General features: G+C 42.5%; 1 protein-coding gene across 1 annotated transcript in view; it reads right to left on the minus strand.

The window, feature by feature from the left end:
• Window positions 1-13,295, minus strand: part of UNC5D (unc-5 netrin receptor D) — a 991,829-nt gene that overhangs the window by 231,036 nt on the left and 747,498 nt on the right. Inside the window, exon 9 of the mRNA XM_082253174.1 lies at window positions 7,795-7,980. Within this exon, the coding sequence (XP_082109300.1) occupies window positions 7,795-7,980 (186 nt within the window). The remainder of the gene's footprint in view (window positions 1-7,794; window positions 7,981-13,295) is intronic.

Below are 13,295 nucleotides of genomic sequence, written 5' to 3' on the forward strand. Positions count from 1 at the left end.
TAACAAGAGGGAAGCTTTCTGCCCCCTTATACAAGACTCTTAACCAATCGATAAAACCAACCGGCAGACCGTACTCACTAAAAAGCAACCACAGGTACTCATGGTTGACACGATTGAAAGCCTTTGCCTGATCCAATGCCAGTAAATACTTTCCCCAGCCTGCAGCCCTGCACTGCTCCAAGGCCTCCCGGACAGCTAAAACCGCTGTGAAGGTGCTCCTACCCTGGATCGAACAGTGCTGATGGGGAGAAAGTAAAGACTCTGCTACTGCCGATAGGCGCCAGAAAATTATCTTCGCCAGCACCTTTCTATCGACATTGAGAAGGCTGATGGGGCGCCAATTCTCAATCATTGAAGGATCTTTACCTTTTGAAAGAAGAATCACAGCTGAGAGTCTCATGGAAGGGGGAAGCACCCCCTCAGCAAGACAACTGTTAAAAACCTCTACCAAATGTGGGGCCAGAATAGACTTAAAGGCTTTGTAAAACTCAGCCGTCAGACCATCCGGTCCAGGTGACTTTTTGATGGCAAGCTGTTCAATTTAAAAAAGAATAGCGCGCAAATGCAAAAGAAATTACTAACAAATCTGAAGACAATCCATAAATAAAAACGGGGATTTGGTCCCACCATATGGCCATATCGTGCTCAAGCCCACTACTGCGTCAAAGTACCCCATTATCAGTGGGTCCTACACTATCCATGGAAAAGAGATGAATCCAGCCTTTCTAACCCTTGGAGATAATACTCCTTGCTGGGAAAGATGTGCAAATGCACTACAGGGGACTCCTCCTATATCCACTTGATGGTGGACACTGATTGAGTACAGGTGTGTGTGGGGGGGTGGGGAGGGTTGCTCAACCTCGATAGTCTGGTCAGACCGAATACATAATAAACAGGCAAAAAATTTGGGGGAGCATACCCATTTTTGCTTGTTTAAGCTGTTCATTTGCCCTTGTCACCTCTTAAACTGTGATCTCTTCTGTCAAATTCATCAAAGGGACATCTCCACCATTTAGACCTGGAGTAGAGTCCAAAAAGCTTTCCATCTTGTCCCGGTCAAGCTCTTTCCTCCCAAGAAGTTCAGCATAAAAAGACCTCACGACCTCCAGGATCCCTGACCTGGACTTTGTCAAGGAACCTGTACTATCCTTAAGACCAACGACCATCTTAACAGCTACACCCTGTTTGCAGTTCTGGTAAGGGTCAGGCGAGTGGTATTTCCCATAGTCCCGCTCCAGAACCAAAGAGGTATGCCGGTCATATTGACACTTCCTGAGGAGGATTTTCACTTCAGAGATTGCCCCAGGATCTCCTCCTCTCGAGACAAGAATATCCAGCTTCCTCCGCAAACGTTGGTAGGTCATTTATCTATTAAACTGTTTTTTATTGGCTAGGCCCCTGAAGAATCCAGCAATCCTCTTTTTGGTCAGCTCCCACCACTCAGCCTTGCTGCTACAAAAGTCCAGGATGGTCACCTGTGCCTGAAAGAATTCCTCAAAGGATTGTCTAACATGTTCTTCCTCAAGGAGAGTTGAATTTAATCTCCAGATGCCTTTGCCCCTCTGAGGGAAGTCTGAAGCATTCAAGACCACAGATAGCATACAGTGATCAGAGAACTCCACTGCCTGCACCACTGGGGGTGAGAAAGCAGAGGCCTCCTTCAAAAAAAACCTATCTATCCTACTCTGACTATTACCTCGATGAAATGTGAACCCTGTGTCATCCGGAAGGTGCTTAATGTGCACATCCACAAGACCAGCATCCCTAACCATACTATTTAAAAAAACGCTATCATATCCCAGCCTGTCATTGAAGTCCTTCCTGTCCTTGGGCCTAGTCACAGTATTAAAGTCACTTCCAAAAACCACTTGCCGGGATGTAAAAAGAAATGGCTTGATCCTTGTAAAAAGGCATTTCCTGTCCCACTTTGTGTGTGGCCCATAAATATTAATTAGGCGCAGGTCCTGCCCTCCCACAAGGACGTCTAAGACCATACATCTCCCAATCTCCACCTCAATAACCCGCCGGACAGTTACCATGCCGGTTTTAAACAACACCGCCACCCCGCCGTAAGGCTCGGCCGCAAGAGACCAGTAAGATGGACCATACCTCCACTCTCTCTTGGCCATATGAATATCTGCCAAGGAGGTGAGCCTAGTCTCCTGCAAAAATAAAATTTCAGCATCTAATTGGCTGAACAAAAAGAAGGCCATAGAACGAGCTCTTACTGACTTAATACTGGCGACATTTATTGTCACCACTTTTAACGGAGGGGGAACCGCCATTTGGGTTATTGGGTGGATTGCTTCTTAGCTCCCCTCTGCTGCTCATCACCAGAAGCCTCTCTCTTTCTTGAAGCCTCCTCCAACTCCATTTCTGAATCAGAATTTTGCTCAGAAGAAGCTCCAGATGTGGAGATATCCCATGCAGAAGCCCTAGAACGGTTGGGGACAGACACTGAGGCATCCTGTCCCTGTTCCGTCCTCACCGCTTGTCTCTTCCGCCTCACAACCTTCCTTCTCCCCTCCAGATACTGCAGGTCAGATTCAGAGATGCTTTCATCTCTTGTTTTTTTCTTGAAAGTTTTCACAGCAGACTTCCTTACAGATGGGGCAATATTCCTCCCACTGACACCAATGATGGGCCGCTGCGTGTGCAGTTTATGGCACTTAAGCAATTGACTTCGAGAAATTTCCCCCCTTCAAGACCAGGACATTTTTTGCTATTCAGCACTGCATTTCTTTATTTGGCAGTTGCGCGGTCGTGCAGCGCTGTACCCAAATTAAATTGTTATATTTTTTTCCCCCACAAATAGAACTTTATTTCGGTGGTATTTGATCACCTCTGCAATTTATATTTTTTGCTATTGAAATGAAAAAAGACCTAAAATAAAATAAAAAAAAATGATATTTTCTACTTTCTGTTATAAAACAAATCCAAAAAATGAAATTTCTTCATGAATTTCGGCCAATCTGTATTCTGCTACATTTCTTTGGTGAACACCAAACTGCGTTTTTGGGGACACTATACTATTGGGGACATTTCTGACCGTGGCACTGATCCCTACAGACACTATTCTAATAATGGAGGTGATTAGCGACTGTGATAGTGTGGCGGTCAAACTGGTGCTAACTGACACTGACTGGGAGAGTCACTAACTGACACTGACTTTGAGAGTCACTAACTGACACTGACTGGGAGAGTCACTAACTGACACTGACATCACCAGTGACATTGATACAGTGATCAATGATAATACTACACACTGTCACTGTACTAATGACACTGGCTGGGAAGGGGGTTAACATCAGGGGTGATGAAAGTGATTGTAAAGTCTCAGGGTTTGCATTCTATCCATTAGGGTGAAAAATCTTCTGTGCTGCAGCTCCCCCCCCCTTTTTTTACCTGAGCCCGATCCGATCCAGCGATGTGCACGAGCGCAGTGGCTCCTGCCGCTGTCTCTCCCCATTGGAAAGATTGATAGCAGGGGAGCGATTGGCTTCCGCTACTGTCAATCAAATCCGGTGACACAGTGGCGGGGCCGTATCCCGTTGTGTGTGTCATTGGACATACCACTTTCCCTGGAGCATCCAATGAAGATGAGGGGCCTCAAGTGCTGTTCAGCCCCGCCCCCCCCGCTCTCCTAATTGGCTCACTGGCTGTAAATGACATCACTGGGAACCAATGGCTCCCCCTGCTGTATCTAATCCAATGAGGAGAGAGAGAACTGGGAGAGTTGCTGCTTTTGTGCACATCACTGGATCAAGATCAGGCTCAGGTAAGTAATAGGTGGGGCTGGAGGGAGGGGGGGAGGAGGCCTTGAGACTTTAGAACCACTTTAATGGTTGGTAAACTATATATACTAGACACGTGCAGAATAAAAAAAAAATGTTTTGTTTCGTTTCAATTCGTTATTTGCATACAGTTGTTTAGTTAGATTTGTTTAATTCATTTTCGGAATTCCTTTCATTTATTCAAATTCAAATTGATTCCAATTTTCCAAATTCTGTCGAACTGAGTTCAATTCAACCAAATTCGGAAAATTTGAAACAATTTTTTTTTCTATTCTATTGTTTTTTTTTTATTCTATTTTTATGTCTAATGTTTTCTATTCTATTCTAGTTTAATTCAAATTTATTCTATTTGAAATTTGAATTTCGGAAGAAGGTTATATTCTTTTGATTTAATTTTATTCTATTCTATTGTTTTTTTCCTATTCTTTTATTCTATTATTCTTTTCTATTCTATTAAAATTCAAATTTATTCTACTTAAATTTGAATTTCAGAAGAAAGTTATATTCTTTCTATTGTGTTCTATTCTATTTTTTAATTTTGTTCTACTTTGTTCTGTTCTTTTATTTTTATTCTATTTTGGTTCTTTTTTTACTCTTTTCTATTGTATTCCTTTATTTTATTTTCTATTTTTTCTATTCTTTTATTTTCTATTCTGTTATGTTTTGCTCTATTATATTCTATTATTTTATTTTCTGTTCTATTCTTTTCTATTCTAATCTTTTCTTTTCTGTTCTATTTGAATTCAAATTTATTCTATTTGAAATTTGAATTTCGGAAGAAGGTTATATTCTTTTGATTTTATTATATTTTATTCTATTGTTTTTTTTTTTTTTTCCTATTTTATTATTCTATTATTCTTTTGTATTCTATTACAATTTGAATTTATTCTACTTAAAATTTTGATTTAATTTTATTCTATTCTATTTTTTTTTTCCTATTCTTTTATTCTATTATTCTTTTCTATTCTATTAAAATTCAAATTTATTCTACTTAAATTTGAATTTTAGAAGAAAGTTATATTCGTTCTATTTTATTCTATTCTATTTTTTATTTTATTCTACTTTGTTCTGTTCTTTTATTTTTATTCTGTGTTGATTCTTTTTTACTCTTTTCTATTGTATTCCTTTATTTTCTTTTCTATTTTTTCTATTCTTTTATTTTCTATTCTGTTCTGTTTTGCTCTATTATATTCTATTATTTTATTTTCTATTCTATTTTTTCTATTCTATTCCTTAATTTTATATTCTATTTTATTCTTTACTGAAATTTGAATTAAATTTGAAAATGCCTCGAATTCGATTTGAAAACACTTCGAAAACTATTCAAATTAGATTTGAAAAATGACTTTAAATTAGATTTGAAAACGACTTGAAAACAATTCAAATTCGATTTGAAAACCATTCAAATTTCATCCGAAATTTTGTTTAGTTATTTTGGATTTGTTAAAATTTGATACCAATGTTATTCGGAAATTCTGAATTTCCGGATAACGAAAAATGTGTCCAAATTTCGATTCGGAATGAAACTAACCCAACATTTCTAATATATAGCAGGTATGGGTGATTAAAAATCCAGCGCTAATAACAACTACCCCTGAAACACCAACGGGACCATGAAAGTTAGACGTTTATGTTCATGCAAAGTATGAAAGGAAGCCACGGAGAAGCAGATTTATTAATACAAATTTAATTAAAAGTCCAAAATGTCACATACAGGCCAATGAATAAATATGAGGACAGAATAATGGTGAAAACATGGCAAGCTGACTGCAATGATAAAGAAAAGCAAGAAGCATGGTCATAGATGTAGGAAGCATGGTCATAGATGTAGGAAGCATGGTCATAGATGCAGGAAGCATGGTCATAGATGCAGGAAGCATGGTCATAGATGTAGGAAGTATGGTCATAGATGTTGGAAGCATGGTCATAGATGTAGGGAGCATAGTCATAGATGTAGGAAGCATGGTCATAGATGTAGGAAGTATGGTCATAGATGCAGGAAGCATGGTCATAGATGCAGGAAGCATGGTCATAGATGTAGGAAGCATGGTCATAGATGCAGGAAGCATGGTCATAGATGTAGGAAGTATGGTCATAGATGCAGGAAGCATGGTCATAGATGTAGGAAGTATGGTCATAGATGTTGGAAGCATGGTCATAGATGTAGGAAGCATGGTCATAGATGTAGGAAGCATGGTCATAGATGTAGGAAGCATGGTCATAGATGTAGGAAGTATGGTCATAGATGTAGGAAGTATGGTCATAGATGCAGGAAGCATGGTCATAGATGTAGGAAGTATGGTCATAGATGTAGGAAGCATGGTCATAGATGCAGGAAGCATGGTCATAGATGCAGGAAGCATGGTCATAGATGCAGGAAGCATGGTCATAGATGTAGGAAGCATGGTCATAGATGTTGGAAGCATGGTCATAGATGTAGGAAGCATGGTCATAGATGTAGGAAGTATGGTCATAGATGCAGGAAGCATGGTCATAGATGTAGGAAGTATGGTCATAGATGTTGGAAGCATGGTCATAGATGTAGGGAGCATAGTCATAGATGCAGGAAGCATGGTCATAGATGCAGGAAGCATGGTCATAGATGTAGGAAGTATGGTCATAGATGTTGGAAGCATGGTCATAGATGTAGGGAGCATAGTCATAGATGTAGGAAGCATGGTCATAGATGTAGGAAGTATGGTCATAGATGCAGGAAGCATGGTCATAGATGCAGGAAGCATGGTCATAGATGTAGGAAGCATGGTCATAGATGCAGGAAGCATGGTCATAGATGCAGGAAGTATGGTCATAGATGTAGGAAGCATGGTCATAGATGCAGGAAGCATGGTCATAGATGTAGGAAGTATGGTCATAGATGCAGGAAGCATGGTCATAGATGTAGGAAGTATGGTCATAGATGTTGGAAGCATGGTCATAGATGTAGGAAGCATGGTCATAGATGTAGGAAGCATGGTCATAGATGTAGGAAGCATGGTCATAGATGTAGGAAGTATGGTCATAGATGTAGGAAGTATGGTCATAGATGCAGGAAGCATGGTCATAGATGTAGGAAGCATGGTCATAGATTCAGGAAGCATGGTAATAGATGTAGGAAGTATAATCATAGATGCAGGAAGCATGGTCATAGATGTAGGAAGCATGGTCATAGATGTAGGAAGTATGGTCATAGATGCAGGAAGCATGGTCATAGATGTAGGAAGCATGGTCATAGATGTTGGAAGCATGGCCATAGATGTAGGAAGCATGGTCATAGATGTAGGAAGCATGGTCATAGATGTAGGAAGTATGGTCATAATGTAGGAAGTATGGTCATAATGTAGGAAGCGTGGTCATAGATGTAGGAAGTATGGTCATAGATGCAGGAAGCATGGTCATAGATGTAGGAAGCATGGTCATAGATGTAGGAAGCATGGTCATAGATGCAGGAAGCATGGCCATAGATGCAGGAAGCATGGTCATAGATGCAGGAAGCATGGTCATTGATGTAGGAAGCATGGTCATAGATGTAGGAAGCATGGTCATAGATGCAGGAAGCATGGCCATAGATGCAGGAAGCATAGTCATAGATGTAGGAAGCATGGTCATAGATGCAGGAAGCATGGTCATAGATGTAGGAAGCATGGTCATAGATGTAGGAAGCATGGTCATAGATGCAGGAAGCATGGTCATAGATACAGGAAGCATTGTCATAGATGTAGGAAGTATGGTCATAGATGCAGGAAGCATGGTCATAGATGTAGGAAGCATTGTCATAGATGTAGGAAGTATGGTCATAGATGCAGGAAGCATGGTCAAAGATGTAGATGAGGACAGCTTAGCAGTTGAGTTATGATCACCGAACTTTGAACAAACTCAAAGAAACTCTTTATTTTTCCAGACTCGGAAACAGACTGACATGTTCTCTTAGAAATGTGTTGAGTTGCACAACACAGGATGGGTTCATTAGGGAAAAAGGAGACCAAGGTCACGGTAGACTAACCTTGTCGGACAGTTTTGAAATTGAAAGTCTGAAAGCCTCCTGTCAGGGCAGACGAATCAATAACATCCACGCCATACTCGCTCTGGCTCCTTCGATACAACGTAATTCCCACCACCAGCACGGCCACAGCGATGATGGCTGCTCCCAGACCGGAGTACAGAGCAATGTCACTGGCACTCTCAGCGCCTGTACAGAAATGAAAGAAGAAAGAAAAGAAAAAAACTAAATAAATGACTTCAGAGTTCTCCACGAAATCAGAATCGTTGAGGGACTATGTGGTCAAAAGCCATAAAGAAACCAATGTTCTGCAATACACAATTCTCTTCGGCAGAGGAGACATGTAGCACGGACAATTTTTTTCCTCTGCCGTTCAGACAACATATTTTAAAGGTAAACATTTGAAGGAGCTGATACTGTTAGCGTGCACAGGAGCCGTGTTTTCCAGTTTTACAGATTGAAAGGAATCGGCCCATGACTGAACGTTTCTATAGACCCTGCAGACATAAACACGAGTTTAGGGGACATCAATTTACCCATTGTGTTTAAAGTGCAGAGAACACAGCTGAGGTCCAACAAACATAAGATATAAAACATTCTTCCTGGGCCAACTTTAACCACCTCCTGACATTGACCTGTGCTTACATGGTAGAGGAGACATCTACAAGACATTCAATATAAACAAATGGCACAAGCTGGACCAACCATTCTTGGTCTATCCTCTTTGCCTTTTTGCCCTGTTGCTACCATTCGAGAAGGTCATCGCTTTTTTTTTTTTTAGAGAATAAGTACAGATACTCCTCCCTCCCCTGAGTCAACCCTTGTCTCCAACTCCTACCCATCTTCCAACGCCATCTCTTGTCTCCACCTCCTACCCACCTCCGAACACCATCTCTTGTCTCTGCCCCCTACCATCTTCCTAACACCTTCCCTTGTCTCCACCTCCTACCAACCTTCGAAAACCTTCCCTTGTCTCTGCCCCTACCCACTTCCAAACACCATCCCTTGTCTCCGCCTCCTACCAACCTCCAAACACCTTCCATTGTCTGTGCCCCCAACCCACCTCCGAACACCATCTCTCGCCTCTGCCCTCTACCCACTTCCTAACACCATCCCTTTTCTCCCCCTCTGAACACTGTCCCTTGTCTCCACATTCTTCTCAACTCCAAACATCGTTCCTTGTCTCCAACTCCTACCCACCACCGAACCCCATTCCTTGTCTCTGACCCCTACCCACTTCCAAACAGCATCCCTTGTCTCTTCCCCCTACCCACCTCCAAACACCGTCCCTTGTCTCTGACCCCTACCCACTTCCAAACACCACCCCTTGTCTCTGCCCCCTACCCACCTCCGAACACTGTCCCTTGTCTCCACATCCTACTCAACTCAGAACATCGTTCCTTGTCTCCAACTCCTACCCACTTCCGAACACCATCCCTTGTCTCTGCCCCCTACCTACTTCAAAACACCATCCTTTGTCTCTGCCCCTTACCTACCTCCCAACACCCTCCCTTGTCTTCAAATCCTACTCAACTCTGAACATTGTTCCTTGTCTCCAACTCCCACCCATCTCCGAACACCATCCCTTGTCTCTGCCCCCTACCCACTTACAAACACCATCCCTTGTCTCTGGCCCGTACTCACCTCCCAACACCATCCCTTGTCTCCACCCTCTATCCACCTTCAAACATTGTTCCTTGTCTCCAACCTCTAGCCACCTCCGAACAACGCCCCTTGTCTCTGCCCCCTACCCACCTCTGAACACCATAGCTTGTCTCTGCCCCTTACCCAACTCCCAGTGCCACCCCCTTTAGAGACTACAGAGCCAAGTATCATTTTGTGGTGCTAAGTTTTTATTTTTTTGGTTCCATAAAGTTTTATTTAAAGAATTAACAGTACAAAACAACCCAACAGACTTTGTAACAAAGCTCAGAGACAATTCCACATACGATGGGCATTACAATAGTAGGGTGTTACAATTCAAACCACCCCTCCATGGGTGATTAGTGACAGTAGTATAGTAGCAAACAAAAGAGAGACATAATAAGATATATAGAGGTTCAGGTGCTATGAGAGGGGACATGATAGCAATTTACAAATACCTCAATGGTGATCAGAGCATAGAAAAAAAACGATTCGGTCGCAAGGAATGCATGAGGACACGAGGCCATACAATGCGATTAGAGGAGAATAGATTTAACCTCAGGCTACGCAGGGAGTTCTTTACAGTAAAGGCTACAAGACTGTGGAATTCTCTACCACAAATGGTAGTTACTGCGGGAAGTATGGCTACTTTTAAAAGACTTTTGGACATACAACTCAAGGATAAAAACATTCAGGGGTATGGGAAATGATCACACCTACACAGGTTGAACTGGATGGACTATTGTAACTATGTATTACCTATAGAATGTGTTATTGATACCAAGAAAGACAAAAAAATAGATCCAATGCACCCAAGAACAATAACCCCCCCCCCCATACCCTCGAAACAATATATCCCCAGCAATAAAAGATTTGCTCCCAGCAACAATAGACCCCCCTACAATAAAATATGTCCCTCAGCAACAAAAGATCCCTCAGCAATAACAAATTGTACTCAGCAACAATGGATCCTCTGCATCAACAACATCCAGCCTATCAACAATAGATCCTCTCCAGCAACAATAGACCCACTCAATTAAAATATCCCCTACATCAACAACTGATCCACAAGCAACAGTAGACCCCCCCTTCCAACAATAGATCTGCCTAGCAACAATAGACCCCTCTAGCAGCACTAAATGCCCACAGCGACAATAGATCTTCTAGTCAGGGACACTTATAAGGCAGTACAGCCAGCCCTCCTCTACTTGGCCCAGACCCTATTAGTTCAAAAGGGGGGGCCGGGCACCTACTGAGCAGGAGGTCCAGCTCTACTGTCTTATTGCAGACACCAATGCTCTTCTGCCTCCTCTTGCAGTGCTGCCAGCTTCTATTCTTCTTTCTCCCTCTGGCTGCACTGCAGGGGGGTTGGTTCTAGCACATGCACCCCCTTCCATCTGCTGTCTGGGCCCCCCTGTGTGCCCCTTAACCTTCCAGCACCTCCGGCTCCCCCCTCTCCTGCTGGAAGCTGCTGCTGGCACACACAGGGGGATGTTTTTAGGATGGTAAGCGGCGGAAGGGGGGCTGCAAATATGTAATTTATTGGCCTCTTCCATTCCTGAATGAACACAGTGGGCAATTGGTACCAATCACTCCTGTGTCCATTCGTTATTATGCTTCAGTTTGTGAAGGAGCAGGAAGCCTCAGAGCACTTCCTATTGCTCACATGCAGCTGAGGCTAAAGAAAAAGAGACTGATAAATGTCCTCAGTCACTTTCGGCCAGGGAAAGTGGGCCCTGTCAGGTAGGCTGTTTGGGGCCCCCATGATTTCTAATAGCAGTCCTGCTTCCAGTAACCAGCATCAATAGACCCTCCAGTATATCACAGCACCCCTTGCCAGTACATACATTCAGTGTGCTGGAGATGTACTGCGTACCACCTGCTCCTGCTGAAAAATACCTGGATAAGGTAAGGTCATGGGTACTCTTTTTCCTTTTGGATGTGATACTGGTACAGCTGTACTATCATCATCTGGAAAGTTCCTTAACATGAACCATTCTTAAAGCATTGTGACGGTGTTCACCGTCACAATGAGTGAGGGACAGATACTTGGGGGACGCTGAGAGAATGGTTTGGATGGCTTCAGATGGGAGAGTGATATTTGTCAACGGTGTCTCTCAAGAAATGTGGAGATTTGATCCCACTTTACACTGTGAGACCTGTGTGTTGCCATGGAGTCTGTGACACCTAGATGTGTATTCCATGTACTAAAATGTAGGAGACAGACAGACTGATACTGGGGTCTCTTCCTATTGTCTGTATAATAAGGTGTTCTGTGTTTATACTTAGGATAATGTGTCATTTTGTATTTTGTTTTAGCATTGTTGTCGGGCAGTCTTGTTATCCCAGCTTGTTTAAGTGCGCTGAGTTAATTAGCATGTAAATTATAACCTTGTCTAGATGGGATTAGCCATGAGTCAGCTGTACCTCGTTATCTAACCATTGTGTGATGTTTTGGGTAAATATCTGGGCCATTGTTCATGTAGTGACTGACATACTTCTCAAGTATATAAATTCTGTGTGACTGTTCAATAAAGAGTTCTACTTCACCCTCAATCTAGAGTCCTGTCTCTTATTGGGGGAATCTGCTACAAGGGATTGCTATGCTCTTCATACTCCCTTGAATAATCACTAAGCTCTTGTAAGAGCTTGTTCCTGTTCCTGCTTCACTCTCTGGGGAAAGAAAGGTTCACCAACTGGAACCTGGAGCCTTGTCGTAGGTCCAGGGTGGGTAGGAGATGGCGAGACCCTAACCAAGCTGCGGCGGTTTGTGGGGTCTGAGGTGGTTATGGTGTCTGGTGGAGTGCTTGGAGCCCTCGGGAAGCACTAGGAGCATCCGTCAACGGAGGTACCCAGTCGGGGTGCCGATTTATCCATTACAAGCATAATCCTGCCTAAGAGCCAACACCACAATGCATCTGCTATTCTCTTTATTAGCCAGGAAAGTCTATTCTGTATTGCTGAAAAGGCCAAGGGAGGCAGAACCAGAATGTATGTCATAACGGGCTGCTGCATGCTGCCCATACCTGTCTATTATGTCACATGATCCAGGGACCCTGCTGCCTCTTTAGATCCACTTTAAATGAGCACCACACATAATGCAAGATTCAGGTGTCTATGAGGGGGGAGGTAATAAGTAATGTTCTTGAACCACAATTATGCGTTTGCCAACATTTCACAATGTTAAGTTTCAAGCCTTTGAAATGCCCATGAATTCATTTCAGGTTAATTTCTGCTGATTTTCTTTTACAAAGTTGCAATATTAGAGGAATAAATGAATAATTGTTGAAGATTATGTGAAGATTGCGTTTAAACAGTTACCATGATGACTGCCTGTTGTGTCACATAATACTAACCTTCTATAAGGCGCAGCAAGAGAAGGAATTTAAACTGTTTAACATAACAAGATTGTTATATTACAAATAAGTGAGGGTCATAAACTCCACAGAGACGTTACAAGATGAAATGTATCACAAGCTGAGAATTTCAGGTTTAACGACAAAACGTATTTCCATGGCTTCCATTTCTATATATTCCATTACACATGCAGATCAGCCCCGCTGTCTGCACAAAGCAAGAGACATACAGCTTCAGGATGCTGCTGCTGGTATATTTTGGTGCAGGCCCCCTTGTTACCCTTGATACCAAGTGTGGCGGGTGGGATAACAAGGAGGGGTAATGCTAGGGTCAAGATTACAGGAAGCCTTAACGTGAGAGCTGAGGGTACTGGGAGTGTTAGTATTAATATTAAGGGTAAAGAGTGAGGGGACAGGGAGGGTTAGTTTGAGGGTTGGGGTACAGGTAGGGTTAGTATTAATGCTGGGGGTACAGGGAGGGTTAGTATTAATGTTGGGGGTACA

Source organism: Pelophylax lessonae (genome assembly GCF_965119305.1).
Source record: "Pelophylax lessonae genome assembly, chromosome: 4".
NCBI lineage: Eukaryota > Metazoa > Chordata > Amphibia > Anura > Ranidae > Pelophylax > Pelophylax lessonae.